Source organism: Manihot esculenta, chromosome 2 (assembly GCF_001659605.2).
Source record: "Manihot esculenta cultivar AM560-2 chromosome 2, M.esculenta_v8, whole genome shotgun sequence".
In the NCBI taxonomy this organism is placed as follows: domain Eukaryota; kingdom Viridiplantae; phylum Streptophyta; class Magnoliopsida; order Malpighiales; family Euphorbiaceae; genus Manihot; species Manihot esculenta.
The window spans coordinates 13,807,013-13,834,301 of NC_035162.2; the positions used below are offsets into that span (position 1 = coordinate 13,807,013).

Sequence of the window (27,289 nt, forward strand, 5' to 3'; positions counted from 1 at the left end):
TTAACATGTACGATCTGCCTTGTTTAAAATGTAAAACAAAGACCGGCTTGGTATATGGTGATCATAAAAAAAAAATATTTATCTATTTTCTTTTATAGTTTATAAAATTCCATTGAATTATGAAAATTTTTTGAAAGTTTTTTTTCTCTATTCAGTAGTTAATTGTGCAGATATTATAAAAGAATCAAAGCCAATAACATCTACCCTTACAAGTTAGCTTTAACTAAAGTATTTCTAAATTACTAAATTTATGTGGTATTAAATTTAAAAATCCTATCCGTTAAATTTGTTGGATATGTATTTATTCTAGTGACATCCATCAATAATTTGGATATGTATTTATTCAAGCTAACCACTTCACAACCGGCGATTCCTTTGAACAAGCTCTACAATCGATCATAGATAAGAGATTTTCACTCTTAACAGATGTGCAACAAGAGGCTGATAATGGAGGACATGCAGTGGCAAATCTACAGAAAGCGATTTCAAATTATGGTGATGAAATTAGGAGGCATTGGATAGATTAATGAATAAAGTAAATAATGTCAGGCGAAGAAGCTAATTGGTGAAACCAATCGATGATGGAGGCAAACAATGAAGTCCACGATGAATCTGAACCTCATTCTAAATTAGAGATTTATTACTATTTCTTATCGGTCATGACTTGGAGTGAAGAATAAGAAAAAAGGAGGAAGGCAATAAGGAAGAAAACAATTGAAGCGTCATCGATTTAATATGAAAAAGGAGAAGGAGACTGGAAGAATAAGGAGAGAATGGAAAACTAAATAATGGAATTTAGGGAAATAAAATATAATCTCTCATTTCCGACTCATTGATTTAATAGAAAAATTGAGTTTTTAGATAGAATTAAAATTTAGATATTAAAATATTCGATTCTAAAATTAGAAGTAAAAATTCATTAATTATATTATATTTAAAAGGTCGAAAAGTTTTTTTTTTTTTAATTATTGTTAATAGCTTTACATTTTGTTTTTATTGCTATTAGTTACAATAAATTTTTTATCCACTAATGTTTTAATGAAATTGTCATTAGATTATAAAATAAAAGAAAGTATTATTAATAAAAAATAAAAAATATTGAATAAAATATAAATTAAAATACAAAATAATTTAAAATCAGTTAAATCATATTATATTTTTATCATTTTAAAATATCTGTTTATTATACTCTCTTAATATATTAAAAAATTAACTCATTGTTATTATTATTAAAAGATTATAAATAATTTGAAAAACAAAATAGTGTAGAGAAAAAAGAAAATAATTTATACAAAAGTAAATTTAACTTTTTATATGAATTTTTTTAATGTAAATAGATGTATATATTTTTTGAGATAAATTTTAATAAAATTATCAATTTTTTATTTAAAAAATGAAAATTTTAATATTTTTTCAATTTAAATTAACTTTATTTAAAAATAAAATTATTAATAATTTTTATAAAAGCTGATTTCAATTATTTGCTTAAAAAATGAAACGGAAAGGCCGGTGCTCTCTCCGTAAAAAGAAGGAAGGATACAGGAAAATCTTGAAAAAAGAAAGAGATAGATGGAAACCTTTGATTTAAAAGGGAAGAAAATGGAAACCAACGTGGAGAAACCTTCAGGCGCCACTGGTAAGCAAGAAAACAAGCGTAGCAGCCCACAAGGCCACAATGGCCAACGCATAACTGATACTGGTGGCGATTCAAAAAAAACGCCAAATCCAACCTTTGATTAACCCAAAATGGCATTCCTGTACTTTGTCTTCATTCTTCTCACTATAAATACCACGCAAATGCCGCTTGCTTTCCACAAACCAATAAGCTTTAGTCCATTGATCAAAATCGTTATCATCGTCTATTGTCCTAGAAACGCATTGAAGCCATGTCTAACACCGCAGGACAAGTCATTCGTTGCAAAGGTATACGATTTCGTACTGTTCCTTTCTTCATTTGATCTGCGATTTTGTTTTTTGTTTTGAAAATTTTATATTCTTGTGGGGCTTGATTACGTTTCTTCATGGATCCATTTCATGGCATCAAATTCTCCAAACAGTTTAATACACCTTGTTGTAAAGCGGGTTTATCTGGGATCTTGTCGATTTGCATGTTTGATAATGAAAGTAGATAATTAGTTTTATTGATTAGATTTAGGCTATTTACATGAAAAATCAAACCTTTTTATTTTGTAATTTAATTCCAAATTTAAAAGTTATAAAATTATACAAAATTATAAATTTTATTGCAATTATATCAAACTTACAACTTGAATTGAAGAGAGTAAATGATCTGGATTATTTTTTGATATTCATATACTACATGTTATTGGTAAAAAAATTTAAAAACTATTTTATAATTTAATTCAAAACTTAAAAAATTAATATAATTCAATTCAAAATCTCTTTTTTATTTATTTATTTTTCTTCAAAGAGAACTAAAACTAAAAAATACAAAAAAATTCTATCTGTTTAGTGCACTGAAATATAATAAGAGGGTGTTAGAAATTTAATAGTGAAATTTAATAAATATAAGAATTTTAAATTGAATTATATTAAATTATAAAGTTTTGAATTAAAATATAAAATAATTAAAAATTTTGAATTTTTTACATTAATAGCATTCATTCACACAATGACATTATTATAATAAAATAATCATCTCATTGTGGCACGTTTAGCAAGACACACTCTCCCATCTAAATTTTAAATTTGAATATAATTGTAATGAAAGTTTGCAGTTTTAGATAATTTTATCGAAAAAAAAAAAAGTTTTGAATAAAATTGTAAACGTTTTGAATTTTTCATCTAAATAGCCCTTAGATTTATGACATAATGCTATGGTTCTTTTGCCTGATTATTGATTGATCCTGTAGTGTTTTTTTTGTGACTGATCGCTTAAATGATTATATGGAATTGTAGCTGCTGTGGCATGGGAGGCTGGGAAGCCACTTGTGATTGAAGAAGTAGAGGTGGCACCGCCACAGGCTAATGAAGTTCGTTTGAAGATCTTGTTCACCTCTTTATGCCACACTGATGTTTACTTCTGGGAAGCTAAGGTCAGAGATTTCATAATTTGTACTGATTATATAGCCTTTGTATTCTTGTTGTAGGTATATCTGCGTTTTTGTTTTTCGTTGGAGCTGGGGTTCTATTAAGTTAAAAAACTAATCTTTACATTGCAGGGACAAGCACCCTTATTTCCTCGTATATTTGGTCATGAAGCTAGTGGGTAAGCAAATCTCTACGGGCTTTAAATTCGTTGGTTTTTGTCATACTAGAATGTAATGATTAGTTTGTTTTTCTTTGCTGGGACTTAGAATTGTGGAGAGTGTTGGTCCTGGTGTGACTGATCTCCAACCAGGTGACCGTGTCCTTCCTGTGTTCACCGGGGAATGCAAGGAGTGTCGCCACTGTAAATCAGAAGAAAGCAACATGTGTGACCTCCTTAGAATCAACACTGATAGGGGTCATATGCTTGCTGATGGGAAGACGAGGTTCTCTATCAATGGAAAACCCATTCATCATTTTCTTGGCACCTCCACTTTTAGTGAATACACTGTTGTCCATGTTGGCTGTGTTGCCAAGATCAACCCTGCTGCCCCTCTTGACAAAGTTTGTGTGCTCAGTTGTGGAATATCCACAGGTTTGATGAAAACTCCCCCCTCTTTTTCTCAAAATTTGCACATTCTATTAACAATAAGCAGGGCAACATTCTCTTTATGATGAGTCGTATTTGATCAAATCAGGTCTTGGTGCCACTTTAAATGTTGCAAAACCAAAGAAGGGTCAATCTGTTGCAATTTTTGGACTAGGTGCTGTTGGTCTAGCTGTAAGTTGATAGTCATGCTTCCATGTTTTGGTTTCTTTAGCAAACATAAAGAGGCTTGTGAGGAATTAACACACACTCACACTCTCTCTCTATGTGTGATTTTATAGGCTGCAGAAGGGGCAAGGATAGCTGGTGCTTCGAGAATCATTGGTGTCGATTTGAATACGAGTCGATTTGAAGAAGGTATGATGAATATTCATATTAAAGAAAAAAGCTATATTATTAACACCTGGTATGGTTGCCTTTCTTGAATCTTGATATCTTGAATTGAGCAGCGCTCCACTTAATTAATGATGTTTCCTATTCCATTTGTTCTGGCAGCCAAGAAGTTTGGTGTTACTGAGTTTGTGAATCCAAAAGATCATGATAAGCCTGTACAACAGGTGAGTTCAATTTCCAACTTATCATAACCTTGGTTCTTAATAACTTTAATTATAAAAATCAAACATTCGTGTTTGTTTTGGATCTAATTCAAAATTTTTATGTAATAGACTTAACTTTTGAAGTTTGTCAAAATAATTCTGTCCAAATTTTCCGAAATAACAATTTTTAGAAATTTAGCCAATTATGTCAAAATTTAAATAGGATTGGATTGCTAGAACACACAAGGGTTTGGATTTTTTTTTTTTAATTATTCTTTTTATCCATGAAGATCCATTTTTACCACTACCATGAATCTCTCTCCAGTTTCATTTTGATACTCATAAGGCATTAAATAGTGATGGGATTTGGTAAAAGTGGGTAGAGGGTGAGCAAATAATACTACAGGGTTTGGCCAAATAGCTAAAAATTTTCATGTACAATACATATCAAAATTAAAGTTGATGTTAGCGGTAAGATTGGATTATTTGAAAAATAGAATTAAGGAAACTGGTTGGGAAAAAATTGGACAAAAGATTGCACAAACTTTTATAGTTTAAAGACCTTGGAGACAGAGTTTAAATTCTCAGGCTGAATGCTATGGTAAACTCTCTGTATTTTTTGAGATTGATACCTGACTTTTGTGATCAGGTAATCGCTGAGATGACTGATGGAGGAGTTGATCGGAGCGTTGAATGCACTGGGAGTATCCAAGCCATGGTCTCAGCATTTGAATGTGTTCATGATGTAATGGATTCCATAATCTCCTTGTAATATATACTATTTTTAAAAGAATATCACAAGTCTTAGCATATTATTTTTGCTTACCAGGGTTGGGGAGTTGCTGTACTGGTTGGCGTCCCGAGCAAGGACGACGCATTCAAAACTCATCCTGTGAACCTGTTGAATGAGAGAACTATCAAAGGAACCTTCTTTGGCAATTACAAGCCCCGCAGCGATCTTCCATCTGTTGTGGAAATGTACATGAAAAAGGTAAAAGTTAACATCGCATTGCTGTTTAATGGTTTACTTTCAAAAATTTGCATTAGCTGCTTGAGTTAAGACTGCAAAGAGGTGAATTCAACGCTCAAGAGCTTGAGTTAAGAAGTGACATTTAGAGTTATTGGCTGCGTGTGCAGGAGCTAGAAGTGGAGAAATTCATCACTCACCATGTTTCTTTCTCGGAGATAAACAAAGCATTTGAGTTAATGCTGAAAGGAGAGTCTCTGAGGTGTCTTATTAACATGGAGAGCTAGGAAACTACATGATCCTTATCATCAAGATCTTTGTAAGCTTGTGATCGGATGAATAAGTTGGTTTTTTTTGCAGAGAGTTTGTGGCTTTGAGCTTATGGACAAATTTTTATATTTTTAATATATTTATGTTCGATAATTTGGTGTTCTTATTCGGCTGAATATTCAATTAGCCCATTTTGAATTTGTCCAAATTAACTAAAAAGTTTCAATTAAATTTGATTGAGCTCAATTTTTTTTCATTATCTTTATACTGAAATTTCTTAATTTATTGATTTAAATTATTATGTAATTTAATACTTTTTCAAGTAAGATCTTTTTATTAATTCAGTATATTTAAATATTGCAATAAATTACAATTTACAATTTATATATTAGTCTCAATATTTTTAAATTGAGTCCCTAAAATTTTATTACAAATAATCACTCAATTTATGATTAAAATTTAACCTCAATGTTTTTTACAAATTAATATTTAAATATTATAATTACTAATAAATTCTTATATTTATAAATTAATTTCTTTTTTTTTAATTTTAATATCTTATATTTAAAAATAATAAAATAAAAAAATTAATTACAAAATTTGCCATTTTTTTTATAAATAAATAAATCACTGATAAAAGAAAAATTAGGTAAAAAAATTCTTCAGATTTAATTGGATGCATATATTATACCATTATTCTTGATTTAACTTTTTGTTGTCAAACATAAGATATTAAAATTTAATAATATGAAAAATTAATTTATAAAAAATATAAATACTTATTTGTAATCAATTATAATATTTAGGATTAATTTATAAATTATAATTAAAAAGGTTATTTTATTTATAAAACAAAACTTTGTAATTACATTTTGAAATATATAGACTAAATTATACATTTTACTAAAATTTAAAAATTAAAATGTAATTTATTTTAATTAAAAATTATTTTTAATTATTACATCTAAATTTATTAATAATATTAAAAGGAATACTCTATTTTGCTAACAGAGTTTTGTCATAAATTAAATTATAAAATTTTATTTAAAAAAATATATTAAAACACATCATAATTTTTTTATAATTTCATATATTTGATAATAATAATTTATTATTTATTTTTATATACAATTATTAATAAAATTATTTATATCTTTATTTTATTGTAAATTCCATATTTTAAAAAATAATTTATTACTTATTTTATGTACAGAATTTATAAACTTATTTTTGGAAAAATAATTAGGTGAGATATCAAAATATGAACATGTTTTTAATTTATTCATTTGAAATTAATTAATTTAAATAAACAATTTTATAAAAATTTAATTTAATTGACTTTTTATTAATTATTTTCTTGAGAAGGAAATAATTTAATTTTTTAACTGGAATAGTATTTATTTCAAAAAGATAAAAATTATGTATATATAAAAATTTTATTTGACCATTCCTCTTTTCAAATAGTAATAATTCTAATTTTTTAGCAATAAATTCCAACTATAAAATAATACTCGGTGAATTCAAATTAAGTTTTTTTTTTTTTAAATAGTTGAAATTTTTTTTCAAGATACAGAAAATAAAACTTTTAACTAGAATTAATGGGATTACGAGAAAAGTGCTACTGTGTCAAACGAGATAGAGTTATCTAAGATATTAGTGAACCACAATATACAAGAGTTTGGTAGGTTCTGGCTTAGCAATTCTACGAGGTGGAGCCATTTGAGATACTAGCGAACCACAATATTCTAGAATTTAATCGGTCCTGACTTAGCAATTCTATCTGATTCAGTTACCATCTAAGATACTAGCGAATTATAATACCCAACAGTTTGATTTGTTCTACATTAATAATTCTACGAAGTGGAGTCACCCGAGATACTAGTGAACCACAATATCCAAGAGTTCGATTGGTCCTCACTTATCAATTCTATCCGATTTAGTTACGCTTGCTTATGGAAAAAAATTATATATCGGTAAAATATGAAAAATTAAAATAAATATAATAATTAGTACGAAACTATTAAATAAGTTAAATTAACCCTTTTGGATCAAGCGGTAGAAATTAAGTTTAAAAGTTAGTTGAGTAAGCCCAAAAGTTATTTGAATCCATTTGGATCGGATTGTTTTAATTACTATTCAAATTATTTCCATAGCTAACCTATTTCTTTTGCGGTGGAAGTGTTTTTCATCACTAAACTAGTAGACGATGCTTTATTTTTTAATAAAAGGAATTAGAAAACTAAACATTCAAAGCATTTAAATTCCATAGAATAGAAAGTAAAAGGAATTAAAATTAGAAGGATATGGAAGTGATAAGAGAAATGAGATAGCCGTTGGCTGTGAAGTTGACATAAGAAGCTGCTATTTATAGTCTAGTTAATGCTTTATCATAAATGCTCTTTAACTATAATCACTTCCATCTCATTACACTTACAATGGTCAATGGGATAACATATACTGACTCAAAGGTTCTGAGTTTTATTTTTTTTAATTTTTTTGGTCAAAGGTATTCTTTCATTCATAATGCAACAAAACAATCAAACCCAGAAAACAATCTAATATAACCAAAACAGCTTACCAGTTTAATAATAATACAAAGAAGAAGGACTCAGCCACCTTAGCATAAAATCCTTCTCTTGCATTTGTACAAGAATTTCTTGTATCTTACTTCTTGCTAACGATCTCATGCAAGGAAATAATAGAATAACACATTTCTTGTATTTGTTGTTGCTCATCTACACATGACACTCTCCATCTTCTGGCTTTTTTGAGACCTTGATGTAATGTCCATCTCCAAATCCTAACATTGGAGTTCTAACAATTTCTCCTTCTTTGACATTAGCCCACCTGAAAATCCATGTAGCGTTAGTTCCCTTTTGCCACAATACATGGAGCATAAAATTTAGAAACAACTCACCTGTACTTGGTTACCAAAACATGCAGAAATACTGCGATCAACACTTTACTGAACTCAGCTCCGCCGCATGACCTCATTCCTCCACCAAATGGGATGAAGTTCTTCGCACGAACATTTGGTCCTAAATCCTGTTTAAATCATAAAAAAATTAGTTCTCTAATCCAATCTCACGACAATGAACATAAGTCTTACGTTTTAAATGGTTTGATTTTAAGACACTGCACACCTTCCATCGCCATGGATTGAAGGTAAGAGGATCTTTATAAATTTCTGAGTTCAAGTGGAGAGAAGATGGAACTATCATGATTGTCCAGCCTTTTGGAATGGTATATCCTGCTAAATTTGCAGTCTTTAGAAGCTAAACTCTTAAGAAAAGGAATGGCCACAAGTTTGAAAAATTAATATTTTGAAAGAAAACTGGATACCATTTACGTAAATATCTTCAATTGTTCTTCTTAGAATCCCTACTGAACCACTCATTCGCAGTGCTTCATTGATAACCTGCACGTACAATGAGAGCCAAGAACACAATCAAATAAAATTTATCCATGGAAAAAGAAAAGGAAAGGAGCAAAGAAGATAACTCACATGCATTGTAAAAGTCATCGACTTGTATTCCTTCCATGTTATCCCACTTTCCTTATTTTCCCTGCTACGAATGATCTCCTCATTTTCCTTCTGAAAAGGATGATATCCATGGATATATAAGCTTGCTGAGGAAACAAAACTGAATAAAGATACTTGAAAAAACATAAAAAGTTTATATTGGTTGATTACTCAAGTACCACTAGTTCTTGCATGACAAGAGGATGCTCAGTCAATAGCTTAATGGCCAAAGTGAGAGTTGAAGGCACAGTCTCAGAAGTGGCAAGTAGAAGTGCAAAAATAACAAAAGTAACAAGATCATCTGTTAAAGCATTTTGTGCTTTCATATCTTCCATGAGGTGATCGAGAAAATCCTCTCTGCTTTTAGCAGGAGATGTTCTTCTCTCTTCCATCGTTTCCCTTATGATGTTGAAGATTTTCTTCTGATTCTGAAGATGGGAAGAAGCAGAGACATTGGGTTAAATTAATTAAGGAAGAAATAAAAATGGCAACATATATAAATAAATAATATTCAAAATTTTACCTGCAGGCACCTGTGGAAGGCAGTTCCAGGTATATTCAAAGGAAAAGAAAACAGCCCTTGTATGAAGCTTGCAAATGTTTCGCTTAGACTTTGCCCTTGTTTCTCAGCATCATAACCAAATAGTAGCTTTGAAGTGAAGTCCAATATCATCTGAATGGCCATTAATAAATAAATAAATAAATTCTTTTCACAAAAAGTAAAAAAAAAAATATCAGAAATATTTATACCGTAGAAGATTCATGTTTGACTTCCACAGAGTCGTGCACGGTCCAAGCATGCAAAGCACGATTGACCATTTCTTCTAACTGAGGAAGGAGCTTTCCTTTAAGTCTTTCAGGACCAAAGTGCTCAGAAATCAACTTCTTGAGGTGCTTATGAATAAATCCAAGAAAACCTTCTTTAAGGGATCCATTTTGGCCAAGAAGCTCAGCAAAGGAATCTAAATACCATAACTCTACCAACTTCCCTTCTTGTTGAAGAATGAAATAATTGAAATCAGCATCTGATGATACCACAACTGGTCGACCAGCTAAGCTCGTTTTGAACATTGTCCCATATCTACACCATGCACAAAAATCATAGTAAATGAAACAGTAAAACTTTTGCTAATTACAATTAATTAGGCTTACTTTTGTATCCTGTTCTTCACAAAAGGAGGCATGTCTAGAGATTTGCTGGGAATGAAGAACTGAAGAGTCTCTCCAATGAGAGGCAACCCCATGGAACCAGGAGGGAGCTTGCTTCCATTAGATGGAGGATTCCTCCATTTATAAATCCAGCGAGCAATATATATTATAACAAAGGCCATAACAGAAATACCCATAGACCACATTTCAGCTAAATGGAAATGAAAACAGAAGAATATAAGAGTATCAAATACTAGTTGATCTCAAATGAAGAGATTGAGACCTCCACATGTATATATATATGTCGAACTAACAAAGAACGACACAAGACAATGGACGATATTGGATTAATTAATGGCGCTGGAGATGCATCACTTGAGCAGCCAACTGCCCAACATCAAATGCCAAGAAGAGTAGTCGACATTGTTTAATATAGCTAATTGAGGCAAAGTTATGGGACTATGTGCTTCTGACTTTGCTTCAGTTAAGGGTTCCATACTCAAAATAAATGTACAACTCTTATGCATGTCTCAAAAGACAGCCGCTTTCTTATATTTATGTATATGACTTGAGACCCATAATTTTTTTCCTTGCCTGCTGCTTCTGACTAGGTTCCGTTCCGTCAACCATTAAATCTTCAAGTGGCTGTCTCAACTCTCAGGCATGGTCTTTGATCTCTCTTCAAGCTGTAGCTGCCCCATGCATAGATATTAACTCTATTGTGTTCGCATCGCAGCTCCCAGGTCCCATATCACGTCAAAAATTAATGCTCCTCATGCAGTTTGTTTGAATTGCTGACAGCCATTGAAGAAATCACCCCCATTAGAGAAACCTCAAGAAACTTCTACATCGACATGAAGGCACCGCCATTGAAGCTCAAGCTACTCCCGTTAGCTTCACCGGCTCCAACTTGCGGCTTAAATTTCTTTGACTCCGATTAGAACAGTATAAATAAAAGTGTCTTTGTGCAGTGTTTTTGTATCAGAAAGAGAGTGTGAGCAAATTGCGTGCGAGTGTCTGAGTGAATAAATCAATAGAGTGAGTACTGAGTGGTGTTGTGTGTGCAGGTGAGGTGAGTGGGTCGTGTAAAATTTATGTTCAGTCCTTGCTGGTAAAACTTTTATTCACTCAAGTTCTTTTCGTCTTTGATGTTTAAATTTGTAATTTCCAGTTTCCCTTATTTGTTAGGGACATTGGTTTTTCTTCGAGTATGAGTTTAGGTATTGCTTTTGATTAGTAGATTTTTTTTAATCATCCAATCATTGAATAAGAAAATATGTAAATTTTCTTCACCTGCTTTGGTTGGGAGATGAGTGCTGATTTTCTTGTAAAATATGTTTGCCTTGGTCATCGTCATTGATTCAATTATTTCAAAATAACTATCCACTATATTCTATTTTGGTTGTATGATTGGATCCAGGTTTCTGAGTTTTATATTAATGGATGAAAGATCAAAAAGTGAAGACATTGTCGAGACAAATGAAAAATGTGAGCAATATGGCAAAGGAACAATCATAGTAAGAGAATCCAAATTTGAAGCCGAAATATTATCAAACAAAACGAATGACTTTTAGTTTTTAGTTTTTTTGGAGCTGTTGGTTTCTTTTTATTTATTTTTTTTATTTGTAATATAATGGTTATAAGGCTCGCTTAGGGAGCAGTTTGTTTCACGCGCAAAATTCTTGTCAGAATATGGACTTAAATGAGCTTAAGTGTAAAGGATTGGTTTAATTTGGGCAGAAACTTAAAATTGGATTGATTTGAACTTAGGCTAAAAGTGTAAGGGTAAAATTGAACTTTCGACCTTTTTAAAATATATATAAAGAACAAATCATATTTCTTTCTAATTTAAAATGAGGCAAGAGGCCAACTCTTAGTCAGATTTGGGCTTAAGATTTCCATAGTTTAGGCTTGAGTTTCTGAGGTGGGCTCATTCATATGCAATTGTGTTTTATGTGTTTGGGGATTGGATCTATTGTCGTTTTGCTATGGGTTCTTTGTGCAGCCTAGAAAGGCCGAGTTTTGTTCAGTGTATTCCTTTGTTGTTTTGGCAATTATACTCTTTATTGACAAAAGAAATTTATTATTATCATTATTATTTTATATTATATTATATTATATCTTTAAATATATCGATTTATATTATGCATTTACTTTCTTTTTTAGAATAGCTTTAAAAATTATTTAATTTACATTATATTATTATTTAAAATTAAGTTAGCACTTAAATTGCATATAAAAACTAAATTTATAATAAAGGTTTGCAATCACATTGAATTTATTTAAAATAAAATGTAATTTCAAGGAATAGAAAACTCTTTTTATAGTCTAAGAGAGCCGTGAAAAACGCTGGACAAAGTGACATTCTCACATTTTCAAATGCTTATAAAAATACTTGTTTAACCAAGAAAATGATACTTGCTATTGTATTTTCTTCCGTTACTTTTTTTATTGGAAAGAATTTCCCTTTACCTTCATAAATAGTTATAAACTCATTAATTTTATAATTATTTTTTGCATTATTTAAATAATTAATCCGACTATTATAACCAACAATTGGACTTCCCAAACCATCACAGAAAGAACGTAATTTCAGAGTTTTTCTTTGAAGGGAAAAAGAAAAAACAACGAAAAGCGAAAAGCACCCAAAGATTTTACAAGGGGATCTCCCTGTTGAAAATCCAGCTAAATTTCACGCCTTTTGGCCCCAGTTTCTTAGCCTTCTCATCAGCTCTCTCCTGCAGCTTTCTTATCCTAGGTGCTAACCCACACACAAAGTCTTGTGCGCGTCTCCCCTCCCCCGTCAGTCCTTCCAACTTCTCCAATTTCCACCGTCCGATCAAGAACTCCAAAATATCTGCGTAATCATCAGCCGTATACACTCCCATACGCTGGGCCACCGCCGAGAAGTGTTCAAAGAGATTTGGATCCCGCCCATCATACATCAAATGCGCCGGCATAGTGATTTTCTTGCGCATCATATCGGCTATAGCTAGCATTGCACCATTGGGGTCCACCTCGACGAGCTTTTCCACGATCCCAGCGTAGGCGTTCTCGTGACGCTTTTCATCTGCTGCGATAGTCCCGCATATGCGCGCCAGTACTGGATCACCTCCTTCCTTGGCTAAACGCGCCGTATTACCGTGCGATACGAATGTGGCTCGCTCTTGAAATGACGTGTACACGAAGCCCAAGTAGGGGTTGTTTTCTGTTCCAGGGTCCTGCACATTAAGCACACTTCTTAATTAGCTATTAATCCCTCATTATAATCTTAATTATAAAATAATTAAAAATAATTAAAAAGAAAAATCACCATGCCGGCTCCAATCAAATACTGCACCGTCTTCTCGATCATTGCCATATCAACCCGACCCGATAAATACAAGTAAGTCTTAAGCAGATCACCATGCCGATTCTCCTCAGCAGTCCAGGACCGGGTCCACACGGCCCATGGGTTTCGGCTGGCTCCGGTCTCGTCCCTAACGCCGTCTAGTGTGTTAATCATGGTCTGATACGTAGGCAGTGCTTCCTCAGTGATCATATCACCAACCAGCACCAAGAAGTACTCGTCAGGCAGCTCGGAAGTCCGATTACGTAGCTCCCGGACTTGATCGGTGAAATCGTCGAACGGCATTGCAGGATCAGGAAGGAAGTTCTGTGGCTGCCAGCACAGATCTACTGGTTTTAGAAACGGCAGCACATTTTGTGCGGCCCAATTCTCTAGGGACTTGAATATCTCTACCTTCTCCGGTGGCATAGAGTGGGTCTTATGGTGCTTTATTGCTACTGGTGGTGTTGGTGGAGCAGCCACGGCGGTGATGGATGGTAGAGGACGGATTCTGACGGCAGAAGGTGACGGTGGTCTGAGGCGGTGACGGGACTGTACGGTCCATGGGAGTTGATGGTTGTTGAGGTGGAGTGAGACTTGCATGGTAGTACTTCGGTGCTGCCTATCGAGTATCAGTCAAGTCGCAACCGAAGCGCAGGAGGGTACCTTATATATATAGGAAAAATAACTATCAAACAACCTTTCTTCTCCACAAAATCACAGTAGTGCCACTCAACTGCTCCCGTCTAATTGAATCACAACTTGAATTAAATAAAATTTAAAAATTAACAATCTAAAATAAAATCATAATTAATTAATTTTTTATTTTTATTTAAAAAAATATGTTCTTTATAATTGAACACAATTGCAACCACTAAGTGCACATTTGATTTCGAGAAATAATTAAAAAAAAAAGAGAGAAAAGGGTAGAATGGTAATTTGGGAAGGGAAATGGGAGCAAAGAAAACAGGGGGTGCAGTGGTTTTGAGAGGTAACAGAAAAAACCTGTGGGTTTGAGGAAAAGAAGATATTAATGTGTAATGAAGATGGGGGGGTGGTGGTGACACCACATTTTCTTCGGTAATATCGAAAATTATGTATGTGTCTAATTTCCAAAATAAACCTCTAATCTCTGAGGTTAGCCCATAGATAGACTCATAAGATTTGCTAGACTTTATTTAATAAATTTTTAATAGCAAACGTCGTGATGGTTGTAAATTAATGACCCAATTGTTAATGCGTGGAGAAGCTGTTGCAGTGAATGGAATGTTAGTCAAAATCAGGTAGACCAAAATCTAGGTTGTACAAGTCTTTTATTTTGCTACAACAACTAACCCAATTTCTGCACTCTTACAATTAAGTAATTAAAACATATGGGATTTTAATAAATGAGTTTAAAATTCCATAGTTGCTTCTGTAGGTGTTTCAAATCTTTTATAGATATTTGTACGTAGTTATATATATTATATTATATAGACTAAAAGCAATAGCAAACATAATAAATGATTTCTTTTTATTTGATATGCAATTGAGAGAGGGATGGCCACCAAATTATTATTTTTCTTAATTAGTTCTTTACAGTATTTTATAAATTTCTCCGTGTTCATCCACATGAATAAGATCAGTTTCTTTAATTTCTTTCTTTTTAAAAAAAAAAATAACGTAGAGCGATCGCAATAAATACAAATAAGAAAGGGCCACCGAACGAGATAAATACTACGACTTGGTGATGTCGCTCGATGATGGTGCATGTGGCGGTGGGGATGGGGGTGGTGGATGGAAGGGGTGCCCTCTTGGTGGTGGAGGAAGGAAATATGGGAAATTAGAAGAAGCCATTTGAAGGGAGAAGGATAATTGATTGATTTGGTAGGCAAGGCATTAGGGAGGTGGGCATTAAAAGTATTTGAAGGTTTTAGATTCTATTAAGAAAAATAAATTGTAAAGTTATTATTTGATGTTTTTATTATTAAATTATGCCGACAATAAATTAAAATAAAATTTATTAATTTTTAACTATTATATTTTAAAAAAATTATTTTCTCAACATTAAGTTTAATAATAATGCTAAACAGATACAAAATATATACGATTTAGTAAAAAATTAAAATTTTCGGGTGTATTTGGAGATATTGCGAAGATGTTAAGGCAATGTCCTTTTTCTTAAGATTTTGAAGCTACATACTTTAGTCAAACTAGAAAATCTTAAATTCATACTCAGTAATTGAGTCTAATATTTTGTACTGAATTCAAATTGAAGGAGGTGAAAATAAATAATTTTTATTTGTATTTAACAACATATAAATAACTCATGGTCCGATTCAATTGGATAACAAAAAAACTCGATTTATAAGATATAAAAATCAGAACAACCCTCTAATTATATTAAAATTCGAAACGGATGAACATATTTCTTTAAAATTTAAATGCAAGTCCGACCAATTATAAGTGAATAAGAGAGACCCACCTCAATACAGATCAGGTGATGAGATAATGTTAATCAGGTGAACTGAGCACGATTTGATGATATCAGAATAAGATGTCAACCTCCTATGTATTATCGATCTCCTTAAAACATTGTCGAGGCTATAAATATAAATATAAATAAAATAAATTGACGTGACGTTAACAGTAGATAAAATATAGATTCACCGATTTTGCATTTGCATCTCTTCCATTAATCTCTTCCATTAATGCGCAACTTTAAAAGTTATTTATGTAACAGCCCGGCCCTTTTCCACCGGCACTGTTACCACTCACAGCCCGGACTGGCTCCAGCGCTGTGAGCAGCTCTTAACATCCTCTCACCCTCACGGGCTCTTGAGGCAGGATTTGTCCCTCGGGGGAGCCACTACGGCCCACCCTAGCCCAAGGGTTTTGGCTTATGGCACTTTTCCACCATAAGTCGCCTCCCCCACTACTCGAACCCTTGACCTCCCACTTTAAGGGAATAGTCTGGTGAGAGTGAGTACCAATTGTACAATTGGTACTCACTCTCACCAGACTATTCCCTTAAAGTGGGAGGTCAAGGGTTCGAGTAGTGGGGGAGGCGACTTATGGTGGAAAAGTGCCATAAGCCAAAACCCTTGGGCTAGGGTGGGCCGTAGTGGCTCCCCCGAGGGACAAATCCTGCCTCAAGAGCCCGTGAGGGTGAGAGGATGTTAAGAGCTGCTCACAGCGCTGGAGCCAGTCCGGGCTGTGAGTGGTAACAGTGCCGGTGGAAAAGGGCCGGGCTGTTACAATTTAACTTGAATATCATAGGATCTCCATTGAATATTTGTGATAAATTCCTAATCATTTTATCTTATTTTACAGATCTCTCCCTCAAAATTAAATATGAAAAACTCATATAAAATCTCAAAACCATTCACTTCTCATCAAATTAATCAGAGTTTATTAACCCGCTTATCTAATCAAATTATAGTCAATATTCATATCTAGTCGCCCATTAAATCTCCGTTAATAAGTAACATGTAATAATAATTGACAATAACTTTAATAATACCCTATTAAAGTTAAAAAAAAGGTTTTCCAAAAATTAAATAAGTGATTAATTAAAAATATATCAAAATTAAAAAAAATTGTGGATAAAAAAAATTAATCCTTATATAAATTCTTTAAGAAAAAATTACTTTTTAGTCCCTAAGGTTTAACATAATTAACACTTTTGTTCCTCTATTTTGGCTACCCAACACTTAAGTCCCTCACTTTCTCTTCTGTCCAAATTCGCAGTCCTTCCGTCCAAATTCACAGTTCTTCCGTCCAAAATAGCCGTTTGAGACACGTGAATTGACAAAATTAATCCTCACTAAAAATCCCGCTATTTCAAAATCACAAAACTCAAATCCACCTTTTCTGCAATCGGAGAAAACATGAACGAGAAAAAAAATAAAAATTTCACATTGAGAGAAGGGTATTTTTGGAAAAAATTATCACCTCTCACCTTTGACTCTTTGACCAAACGGTTTAAATGGACGGAAGGATTACGAATTTGAACAGAAAAGAAAGTGAGGGATTTAAATATTGGGTCACCAAAATAGAGGGACAGAAATATTAATTACGTTAAATCTCAGGGACTAAAAAGTAATTTTCTCATTCTTTAATTATTAATGATTGACGGTATATATATATATATATATACCTCCAAAAAAATTATAAAAAAAAAAAGCATAAAATAATTTATAATGAATAGACAGTGGAACATGTGGGATTGAGGTCATTCTTGGATTACATATCAATTTTCATACGTCTGTTTTCCATTTTTCTTATTTTGTACCCTTTGTTTTTTCTTTTACTTCAAACAAACAACAATCAACTCCCATATTTACTTATATACATTTTCAAATGAGAAATAATTTAATTTTATTCTTATGTTCTTTTCTGCATTTGTTTGCATAAAAAACAATGTGAAGGACAATTCGTAGTGCTGACAACAATGATAACAAGGAGAATATATGTAAGAAGTATTCTAGGATCCAAATTGCACAGGTGAGCTTTTCTGTCCTGTAAATCTTGTATGAGCCAAAATTAGGTGAAGAAAAGCTAGAGGGATTCAGACATGTCGGACCGGAGGGCGGACAATAAGAAGGAAACTTGCGACTTCCTTCTTAAGAAACAGAGAGCTCATTCTTGGACATCAGATATGACAAGAAAATTTCATTCCACATATCAGGTACTCCGGGGAGACACCAGTGGCCGCAATCAGGCACAGATGGATTGTCACTCCAGGTTCCTACATGTGCATCACTCCGGAATGCCCCCATCGGTGTCACATGTAGAACTGTTACAGGAACTGACATTTTCTTCACAGCTTTCATTATTATGTCTGAAACTGGGCTCCTGTCTCTCCCTCCAGTTTTTGTTGAAGGCCGCCGTGTCACTTTGCAAGAAAGACGGTTCCGGCCACTGATACAAGTGTGTAACTGTTACCATCACTCTATGGTTGCATTCTATGCAACTTGCATAGACTTACCAAGTCTGCTACCAAGTAAACTAAAGACGAACAAAACCAAAAAGAAAGCAACAGAATTGCAGAAGGCATACCTCCAATGGGAAGATTCAAAGGTCCGGAAGAATACACTAGTTTTATTTGTATTGATGGTAGTCTCAGCCCAGGATGCCCATGTGTTTAATGCTGTTTTGAAGGCAGTAGTTATAGGCATTCCAAGCTTCAGGGATCCATTGATCTGAAAGTAACAGCCCCTGTCTGAAAAACCATGTTAGGAGCACTTTATATCACCAAATGTCTACTGAAATTTGCACATTAAGCTAAATTATTCTCTAGGTTTAAATATGTAGGAAGCTTATTGAACCGGCTATAATAATGCTGATGAAGCATGCCTATCAACTTCATGTGCATTAGCAGGGACTGTTGTACATTGGGGGCACTTGGCCTCCACTGCCGCACTAAATTAGGAGCATTAATTCAGATAACTTGCCCCAAATTATGATGTTATTTGTCTTGATAAGGTGAATTAATTTGGACATTCTATGTTGATATCCACAAGGATAAGAAGGATAATTTTACTAGCTGTAATAAACTCCAATTATAGTTCTTCCTTATCCCAATCACTGTTTCAGCTAGCAAAGGCACCGAGACCGATTGGACATCATTACAGCAGACAGAAAACAACAGCATAAAATTGTGAACTTTATACAACTAAATATGTCATAGTGAACAATATTCAGTAAAGTTTGGGCAGTAACTTAATTACTTTCCAGCAGAATGGTAGCAGAAGAGAGCCACGCATATACAACCTTCGTCAATCAACATGCATGGTTATTGCCAAAATTGGAGAATGAGAGGGTGAATAATATGATGGATATTCATGCACTTAGTTTAGTTTCGAATAACCAAACAAAATGAGAGAGGGACATTCCTTTTTCCAAACATCTTCAAATGGTTTGCCATCTGATACTTGTTTAAATTGAGAATTGCCGCAATCTCATTCAAATATACAAGGTTTTGAACTGATCTGCCAATTGAAGGCTGAAGCTAATGTACAATATATTCAGGCAGAAAGCATAGTGATTTAGCTAGCTGAAGACCTCTGGAAACTAACAATAAGTTTTATAATAGACAGGTAAACGACATAAACATAAACATGTAGGACTTAGACATAACACCAAGAAATGGATTTTGTATCCTTGCATGGCTTTATCTAAGACCACCCAAGTCAAAAGAGATTTTCCTCCAGCAGATGACCAAGGAAAAAAAAAAGCAAAATTTTCTATGCATTTAAGAAAACACCAATGCTTAACAAGCAAACTCCTAGTCCTTTAACCTGTCACCGCTCGTGGATAAACAGAAATGTTGACAGTGCCACAGCCAGCCGGAGAAATTTAGGAATGCGCTGGGATTGGAAAATCTGTAAACTAGACCTTTGTAATAAAAACCAAATATTTATGATTCCAAAAATGTCATCTTTTTAATTGGAAAAATTGCAAAAATGGTAATGTGAGAATTACTGAAATCTTTGTGCAGGCAAGATCCATTATAAGAAACATAAGAGAAAGTAGACAGACTTACATTTCGAAAAGTTTACTTGGGTTCCACCAGTGTCCAGAATTAAATATTAGCACGTCAGAATCAACCCACTCATTGCTAATATCATCCAACTTGTCAAGTTTAAGTGTTGATTTAACCCTCTTAGGCGCACGCCTTGGTGTCGAACCAGGTTGCACCAGGAAAACTGATCGGTAAAAGTCAATTCTTAAATTATATGAACTAAACCTTACACCTAAAAATCTAATTTGCTTAGTGATCTTATTCCCATTGACTTCATAAACACTCCTCTTATCCTCCACACCAGTCATGAGCATACATATCAAAGACTCCCATTGTGTTCTACTCAATGAATCACCAACAAAAACAATCCGTTTGCCACGCAGCTTTTCAAGAATTTGATGCACATTAAATCTTGGGATGTCACAATTCTTTGGCTTCCATCTCCATTTTGTATAACCTCTATCTCTCCTCCCATTAGCCAAGCAATTAAATCCACCCTCAGCAAAAGGACATTGTGAGGCATTATATAGAGGGTAACTTTCATCCTTGATCCAACTTCCTCTAAAAAAATTGCACGCACTAATTGAACCATTGGACTCAGGAATCTCATAACTAAGAATATCTGGCTGAAATCTGGGGAATAGAAACAAATATGCACATGATATGGCTAAAAGAAATGATAAAAATGACGCAACAGCAATAATCCCATTGAAAGGTGGAAAGATCCAGAATCTACAGTGACGCTTTATTATTCCATTGCCGAAACTGAAAAACCTCGTGGAAAAAGGAAATGCACCTGGGTTGAAACCATCTACCATCTGAATCATCTTTCTTTAGTAACCCATAAACAGCTTCAATGTTACTGTGACCATAGATGAATCAAAGAAGTGAAAACTAACCCACAAAGCAAATGGAATCAAAGATGACTTCCAGAAGTGAAACCAACACTGATACCTATTTAAGCACCACCAGATCAGTAACAATTCCTTGAATCAAAGGTCAAGTTCAAAAACAAAAGCTAAGAGAGCATCTTTCAAAACCATAAGCTGAAGTAATTGAAGGAAAAATACCCTCTTTGCACTTTTCCATTGAAAGAAGACAGAACTTACTGTTTCTACAACTGGGTTTTGAGAGAAACCAGAGCTTGTGGGTGGAATTGCTAGCAGCAGCAGCGGCAGCAGCTCAAAGAAGGTGATGGTAAAGGGACAAGGTCAGTTTGGTCATTTCGAGAGCAACAGCAGATATAGATCAAAGGTCAGGATTGGTTCCTGATTGATCTCTATGGACTTCACCAAAAGGCTGAAGCTTCTAAGAGACAATGAGGCTGTCGGTGAATTATTTTCTAGATGGTTTTGAGAATCAGAATAAATAAAAAACCTTTACTCCTCCAATGAAAACATATCATGCTTTCAAGTTCATCTAAAAATGGTTACACTTGATTGCTCTCCATTTTAATCTAACAGCCAGTTGGTTAAGACACTGATTTCTTAACCAACACCAAAGACTAAATTGCTAAAGCCAACGCCCAAGGCGTAAGGTAGCCTTGCTCTCAACATCTTTATAAAATATTTAATAAATCTTTTTAAAGTAATCATTAATATATTTGATATATATTAAAAATTATTAATTTTAAAATAATTTAATACGAAAGCAATATGTGTAGAAAGTATATTAAAAAAGATAAAATAAAATTTATTTTACCCTATATTAATAGTAAATTATACTTATTATTTCTATAATTAAAACAACTATAAATACATTTTATTGATATCTTATTAATAATATAAAATATATTTTTAACTAATTCATTTATAACCCATAACAATTTTTTTTAAAAAAATAAAATTATTAATTATATTAATAAAATTTTATTTAACAAAAAGAATATCATCCCAAATCAAAAGATAATTATGTCTAATAGATTTTCTAGCTAAATTATGTGCAGTTAAAATAACATTACGACGGATCTATCTAACAGAAATATCAGTTCTAGAGTCTAACAAAAATTTACAATTATTCAAAATCAAACCTCTATATAAGATAATTTGACAAAAATACTCCTTAAGTGTCTATCTAAACCCATGCATAAGATAATTTGATAAAGATACTCATTCTTCTTTCTCATATCTCGAGCATAAATCATTAAAATTTTTCGAACAAAACAATGGAAGATAGTTTTTATGAGATAAAACTTGAATAAGATTCTAAAACTGACGTTATTGTTGCGATTCCGGAAATTCATAATAACTAGTTAACCTCCATTGAACATTACCTCCCAAAACACCGAATCAATAAAATTTAAAAAAAAATCAACCACAGAAACAGATCCATGAATCTTCCACATTAACGAAAGGTCTCTTTCTAATCCTTATCCATTAACTGAGAAGCAACCATCAAAATATAAAAAATTATAAAAATATTTTATATAAGAACTAAGAGTTTTTGTTACCATAAAAATAAAATGTTCAGCGTGTAACTAAGAATCAAATCATTCAATACAATAACTGTCCGAGAATTACCGCCATAAATCTGGTAAAGTGGTCTGTATATTCTGAAAATTGATTTGATTGTATGTGAGAAATATCCCCACCATACATAAATATTATAAGTGACGATCGGAATATCTCTGAAACTCTTAATAGGGACAACAATATTTTCTTTTTCGTCGATAATTAATTGACGCAGATCGTCTTTCATGAAAAAGAAAAAAAAATAAATTTAAACAAAAGAAAAATGCGAGAATATCGAGAGACAAAAGAATCACAAAAGAAAACCTATACACACTTACATAATTGAATAACCGGTAACAAATTAAATACCTTATTTGGGTTTGTCTGAATTTCTGTTAAATTGGTTTAATATTAACAATCATTTAAAAATTTGCATAAAAAAGTGCTTAAGTTTTCAACTTGTGACTTAAAACAAAAGAAAATTAGCAGAAAATGATGGCAATCTTTTTCATCCTCTGGATACTTAAAAAACGTTCTCTTTTGAGAGTTTTTTTATTTTCTAATCATGTCTAAAAAAATAAAATCATAAATTATTTTCAATGTATTTTATTATATGTATATTTGAAAAATATAACAGTTTAATAAGTATTTTTGACACTTTAAATATTGAATAATTAGTATCCAACAATTACACGACTCCCTTATATGACAAGTTTGCTATTTAAGGGTCAATACATTTGTTAACGATTCTATTCAACGGCTTGTTCCATACTTATAATTTCAAATAAGTCTCAACAGTCCACAAATTACTATAAATAAAAGTTAGTCAAGTTGGTATGAATTTGTTGAATTTTTAGTAAAATATTATTGAATTTTTAGTTAAAATTTTAAATTATTATTGAATTTGTTAAATCTTAACTATGTCGTTCTTAAATCTTAAATATCAAATTTGCAAAGCTTTAAAGATTTCATGTGAAGCAGTCTTCTGTTATTTAAGGCAAGGGAGTAGCTAGCTTCCCTTTTATGATTCCAAACTCTAAACATCCAATTCTAATGACCAATCAAAACACATATCAACTATAATTGGAAATCCCTTTCCTTTGAAGCCTATTACTTATTCTTATCAGAATTTTGATTTGAGAAATACCATAAACTCCTATTCTTAATTAATCCTCCGTTGGAATTCGTGTCGAATTTGGCAATCTCCTGCCACGTACAAATGAACTGAACAGATGCAAAGCTCTTGATGGCTGTGAATATGGCACCATATGAGCAGCACCTCTTACTGTGGCAAATGTCAATAAATTTCCATATTCTGTTACCCAACCTCCCACCTGTAAACATATAAAGAAAATGGCAGGTCAGGTCATTCTTTAACACAGACAAATGCTTAAGGAAATAATGATGAAACTATACTAATGATTAAGTACCTGGCTTCTGTGAAACCAAGCTCCATAAGGAACTGTAATCTTCAAGTTTAGATCATGAGCTAGCTCGCGAACAAGTGTTCTAGAGCCCAGAAGTGGCACAACAGAATCTTCATCACCACTGCATTGGTTAATTCAATATTTGATATCATACACAATAATCATGTTGCAGAACAAACTACAGAAGAACTCGGAATGTATACATGCATACGAGTGGACGTATATCGTCCCATGGAACTTACCTGAACACCCAAACTGGAATGTGATTTTTAATAATCTTTTTGAGAATGGGAAGCATGTCCATATTAGCATCCGTATCGCTGTACTCTAAACCACTGCACAAAAACCAGGAGAGAAATATTAGTAATTATGCAGCAAACCAATATGCAAACATTCATTTTACTTGTAATGACCAGAGCTCCTACTGATAAACTTTATTCAGACAAGTTCAAAAGATGATGTTTTTATTTTTGGTGTTAGGAAATCTTTTTCTCATATGAGTTTTACTTCAAAGCACAATTTAAGTCTCTCTTACCCAGTGCACATGGACCATGCATACGGTAAATTTGTTCGATTGGCATGAAGAGCCTTCTGAACCTCAGGAAGGTTGAAGTAGTAACTTCTTTCATAGCTCATACAGACATCAACTCCAACACTTATCTTGGTAGCCTACATGGTTATAAAAAGTAGTAATGATCGAAAAGTTACAAGTGTGAATCTCCGGTAAGGATTGAACGAAGCAAGCGAGTAAAAGGGAAAACGAGAGCATACCAGTTTCCTCAGTCGCAGTTCTTGCTCCACTATTGATGGATAACAAATATCTAGGATCACATCATAGTTGTCTATGAAACTACCAACAATTATATTTGCTTGTGTTAAAGCTTCATTACATGAATCTGTTACATTGTGCGGGTTTGCAAATGTGTAGTCATCAAATTGACATTCATTCATGATCTTGAGGCCAATCTCATCAGAAATCATCCCATGAGACCAAAAGAATTCATACGTTGCTGGAATATCCCGATTAAGTCTAAGGAGTGGATTCCCAATCTAACCATATGAAGTAAAAACCAAAGGAAAAATTTTAGCTATATGTATATGCATCAAGCAAGAAATAATTCAGATATGTACAAGGAAGAGTCAGGTTTCCTTACAGCAACTCCTTTGATATTGAACTTGAAACCAGTTGAACGTGCATTATGATCCAGAAGAACCTCAGCCAACTGTGGGATGTAATGCCCTATATAACAATACAGACAAGAAATTTACTAAAACTGATGAACATAGCAGTTACAGAACATGAATTTGAGAAATTTCGCTGCAAAGCTATTTGTCACACCTGCATAACTTTCTCCTGTAAGAAACAGTTCCCGTGATTTGAATTCTGGGAACTTCTCGTACCACTTCAATAAGAAAATATACATATCGTTGGCTGCAAAGAATAAGAAATCTTAGGAATCTTAGATCAATTAAAAATTAACTGTGACTCAAATGCATTATATCTTGTTATGCTAATTCTTATACCAGTTTTGGCATCTCCTGTAGTGTAATCAGAAGCTGTTTCTGAGTATGACCACCCTACTCCAGCAGGTGACTCGACGAATAGGATGTTTGATGCTGCAAAAGATTAATAAATAAATAGAGTAAATGCAAATTGAAGTTCATTAAAAATCCAGTACTTAAATTGGATTGCATATGCCACCTCTGTTCCAAGACATTGAATTTCTTCGAAGGGCTCGGCCATCCCCTGTAGGAAAAAATGGACCCAACTCGGTGAAGGCACCTCCACCAACGGAGGAACAACCAGGACCTGAAACATGGAATGTCACTGTTAATAATATTTAGAATAAAAGAAGAAAATATCCTTCTACTCTAAAAGAAATATGGATATTCATAAGGAAAGCCTTTGTCAGAAACAGTTCAATTTTGCAGATAGGATTCACATCCTTGCAACTTTCAGGACCAACAAGAACAGTGAGTGGTGAAGGGGGAAAAAAACACCTAGAGCTGAAAAGCAAGTAAAAAGAAACAAAATAGAAGAACACCATTTCCTAGGTAAGACAACCATCAAATACAAGAATCAAAATCACCCATCAAACATGAACAACCGACGTCTGAGAGAGAGAGAGAGTGAGAAAGAGCTGACCTCCATTGAGCCAGAGAGCAAGGGGCTTCTTTTCAGGGTTCTTCTCAGCCTCAACAAAGTAGTAAAACAGGCTCCTCCCATTCTTCACATCGACATCAATATACCCAGCAAACTGCTTGAACCCAACCTTGGGTTGGCCAGGCAACTCCACCACCAGATCTTCAGCCGGATACCCTTCCGCCCCGTAACTCACCAACGCAGCAAAACACAGCACAGCAATCGATACCACACCGAAGCAGCACCTACCCATGATACCCACAGTCACACAAGACCCACACCCTTCATCCATTCCATGAAAATCCACCACTCTCTCTCTATATATATATACACATATCAAAGCTAAAAGAGAAAAGAAAAAACCTTGAAAATGATAATACTCTGTGTATGCAAGCAGAGAATGAGTACTTTATGAGTATGAAACAAATTCTGTATGAAGAGGCACGTGAATTCTGAATCTTTCTTTAACCAAAAGGCTGCGCATGTATTCATATCTCAAGATATAGAATTGTGCATGGAATTTGCCATATCTATACACAGCAGGCAGTGGAAGACGTTAAGAAGTTGCAGAGTGGCAGGGCACCACTGGGTTAGGGATATTGCAGAGAAGAAGGCGTTGGGATTGTCAACCTGCTGAGGTTCTAGCATTCGTCGGAAGAGATCCCTTGGACCTACATCGTTAAATTATTTACACTTTGAATCCATACTGTTCCAGGCAAGAATTAGCCAAGACCATGGAGGTTTCGCTCAATTCACCTGTTTAACCTTTTTATCAATATGAAATTTTTCTAACTTTATAAAAATTTTAAAGTAAACTCAACCTATTATAAGAGATCTTTTGAGTTGGTGAAGTTAAATTATTATTTTTTTAAATAAGTATTTAAATTATATTTTAATATTTAATAAAAATTAATATGAAAAATAAAATTAACAAAAATAATAACATGGAAAGAGTATGATTTAAAAAATAACTTTAAAATGTTTTCAACAGTTTTTCTTTATAATAATAAAAATTTCATTTTTAGTTGTTTTTCAAATGCAAAATAATAATTTTTTATAATAAAAAATATATTATAATATTTTTATGATTAAAATTAAATAGTTATTTTAAATAATATTTGAAATTAGTTATATTAGTAGTAAATCGAAAAAAATTAAAAATAAAACTAATTAAGTTTGAAATAAATTTTTAAATAATTTATCTTTTAATTATGAAAATTATGAGTATTTTTCATCATTTTAAATTTAAAAATGAATTTTTATTATTAACTGGTTAACATGTTTTCTATATTTTTATTTATTTTTCATAAAAATAAAAATTATAATTTTTTAAAAG

At 32.9% G+C, this 27,289-nt stretch overlaps 5 protein-coding genes across 7 annotated transcripts; 1 reads left to right on the plus strand and 4 right to left on the minus strand.

The window, feature by feature from the left end:
- Nucleotides 1–1,598: 1,598 nt before the first annotated feature.
- LOC110608578 (alcohol dehydrogenase 1) lies at nt 1,599–5,581 on the plus strand. Its single transcript, XM_021747843.2, has 10 exons — nt 1,599–1,923; nt 2,920–3,056; nt 3,183–3,229; nt 3,318–3,643; nt 3,747–3,829; nt 3,937–4,012; nt 4,151–4,212; nt 4,841–4,936; nt 5,021–5,182; nt 5,329–5,581. The coding sequence occupies exons 1-10, from the start codon at nt 1,887–1,889 to the stop codon at nt 5,443–5,445; spliced, it is 1,143 nt and encodes a 380-aa protein (XP_021603535.1). The 5' UTR covers nt 1,599–1,886; the 3' UTR covers nt 5,446–5,581.
- A 2,424-nt stretch (nt 5,582–8,005) lies between these two features.
- LOC110608838 (cytochrome P450 87A3) lies at nt 8,006–10,306 on the minus strand. The gene is made up of 9 exons (XM_021748126.2): nt 10,104–10,306; nt 9,702–10,032; nt 9,475–9,624; nt 9,131–9,379; nt 8,934–9,023; nt 8,771–8,846; nt 8,572–8,678; nt 8,346–8,473; nt 8,006–8,275 (listed from the first exon to the last, which is right to left on the minus strand). The coding sequence occupies exons 1-9, from the start codon at nt 10,304–10,306 to the stop codon at nt 8,164–8,166; spliced, it is 1,446 nt and encodes a 481-aa protein (XP_021603818.1). The 3' UTR covers nt 8,006–8,163.
- Nucleotides 10,307–12,678: 2,372 nt separating this feature from the next.
- LOC110608245 (stearoyl-[acyl-carrier-protein] 9-desaturase 6, chloroplastic) lies at nt 12,679–14,082 on the minus strand. Its single transcript, XM_021747454.2, has 2 exons — nt 13,414–14,082; nt 12,679–13,321 (listed from the first exon to the last, which is right to left on the minus strand). The coding sequence occupies exons 1-2, from the start codon at nt 14,029–14,031 to the stop codon at nt 12,755–12,757; spliced, it is 1,185 nt and encodes a 394-aa protein (XP_021603146.1). The 5' UTR covers nt 14,032–14,082; the 3' UTR covers nt 12,679–12,754.
- A 3,688-nt stretch (nt 14,083–17,770) lies between these two features.
- On the minus strand, nt 17,771–21,238 carry LOC110609635 (protein trichome berefringence-like 7). Of its 3 annotated transcripts, none has more exons than XM_021749370.2 (4): nt 21,004–21,238; nt 19,955–20,887; nt 18,469–18,627; nt 17,771–18,330 (listed from the first exon to the last, which is right to left on the minus strand). In XM_021749370.2, the coding sequence occupies exons 2-4, from the start codon at nt 20,758–20,760 to the stop codon at nt 18,033–18,035; spliced, it is 1,263 nt and encodes a 420-aa protein (XP_021605062.1). In that variant the 5' UTR covers nt 20,761–20,887; nt 21,004–21,238; the 3' UTR covers nt 17,771–18,032. The 3 variants fall into 3 exon arrangements, with proteins under 3 accessions (XP_021605062.1, XP_021605061.1, XP_021605060.1); XM_021749369.2 differs by having other exon boundaries at nt 21,043–21,237; XM_021749368.2 differs by having other exon boundaries at nt 19,955–21,238.
- Nucleotides 21,239–23,356: 2,118 nt separating this feature from the next.
- On the minus strand, nt 23,357–26,735 carry LOC110609634 (serine carboxypeptidase-like 42). Its single transcript, XM_021749366.2, has 10 exons — nt 25,957–26,735; nt 25,513–25,620; nt 25,335–25,427; nt 25,150–25,242; nt 24,965–25,050; nt 24,582–24,860; nt 24,346–24,479; nt 24,053–24,145; nt 23,814–23,931; nt 23,357–23,717 (listed from the first exon to the last, which is right to left on the minus strand). Exons 1-10 carry the CDS (start codon nt 26,243–26,245, stop codon nt 23,550–23,552), a joined length of 1,461 nt encoding a protein of 486 aa, XP_021605058.1. The 5' UTR covers nt 26,246–26,735; the 3' UTR covers nt 23,357–23,549.
- Between the last annotated feature and the right edge of the window lie 554 nt (nt 26,736–27,289).

Coding starts and splice junctions, on each gene's coding strand:
- LOC110608578 (XM_021747843.2), top strand. CDS start 1,887: ATGTCTAACACCGCAGGACAAGTCATTCGTTGCAAAG. Junction 3,644..3,746: donor CAGTTGTGGAATATCCACAG/GTTTGATGAAAA, acceptor TGATCAAATCAG/GTCTTGGTGCCACTTTAAAT. Junction 3,830..3,936: donor TAGGTGCTGTTGGTCTAGCT/GTAAGTTGATAG, acceptor GTGATTTTATAG/GCTGCAGAAGGGGCAAGGAT.
- LOC110608838 (XM_021748126.2), bottom strand. CDS start 10,306: ATGTGGTCTATGGGTATTTCTGTTATGGCCTTTGTTATAATATATATT. Junction 9,380..9,474: donor CCTTCCACAGGTGCCTGCAG/GTAAAATTTTGA, acceptor TCCCATCTTCAG/AATCAGAAGAAAATCTTCAA. Junction 8,276..8,345: donor GTTTTGGTAACCAAGTACAG/GTGAGTTGTTTC, acceptor ATGGATTTTCAG/GTGGGCTAATGTCAAAGAAG.
- LOC110608245 (XM_021747454.2), bottom strand. CDS start 14,031: ATGCAAGTCTCACTCCACCTCAACAACCATCAACTCCCATGGACCGTA. Junction 13,322..13,413: donor ATTTGATTGGAGCCGGCATG/GTGATTTTTCTT, acceptor CTTAATGTGCAG/GACCCTGGAACAGAAAACAA.
- LOC110609635 (XM_021749370.2), bottom strand. CDS start 20,760: ATGATTCAGATGGTAGATGGTTTCAACCCAGGTGCATTTCCTTTTTCC. Junction 18,628..19,954: donor CCAAGTAAACTTTTCGAAAT/GTAAGTCTGTCT, acceptor TTTTTCAGACAG/GGGCTGTTACTTTCAGATCA. Junction 18,331..18,468: donor TTTGAATCTTCCCATTGGAG/GTATGCCTTCTG, acceptor CACTTGTATCAG/TGGCCGGAACCGTCTTTCTT.
- LOC110609634 (XM_021749366.2), bottom strand. CDS start 26,245: ATGGATGAAGGGTGTGGGTCTTGTGTGACTGTGGGTATCATGGGTAGG. Junction 24,861..24,964: donor TCAATATCAAAGGAGTTGCT/GTAAGGAAACCT, acceptor TCATATGGTTAG/ATTGGGAATCCACTCCTTAG. Junction 24,480..24,581: donor AACTGCGACTGAGGAAACTG/GTATGCTCTCGT, acceptor ATAACCATGTAG/GCTACCAAGATAAGTGTTGG.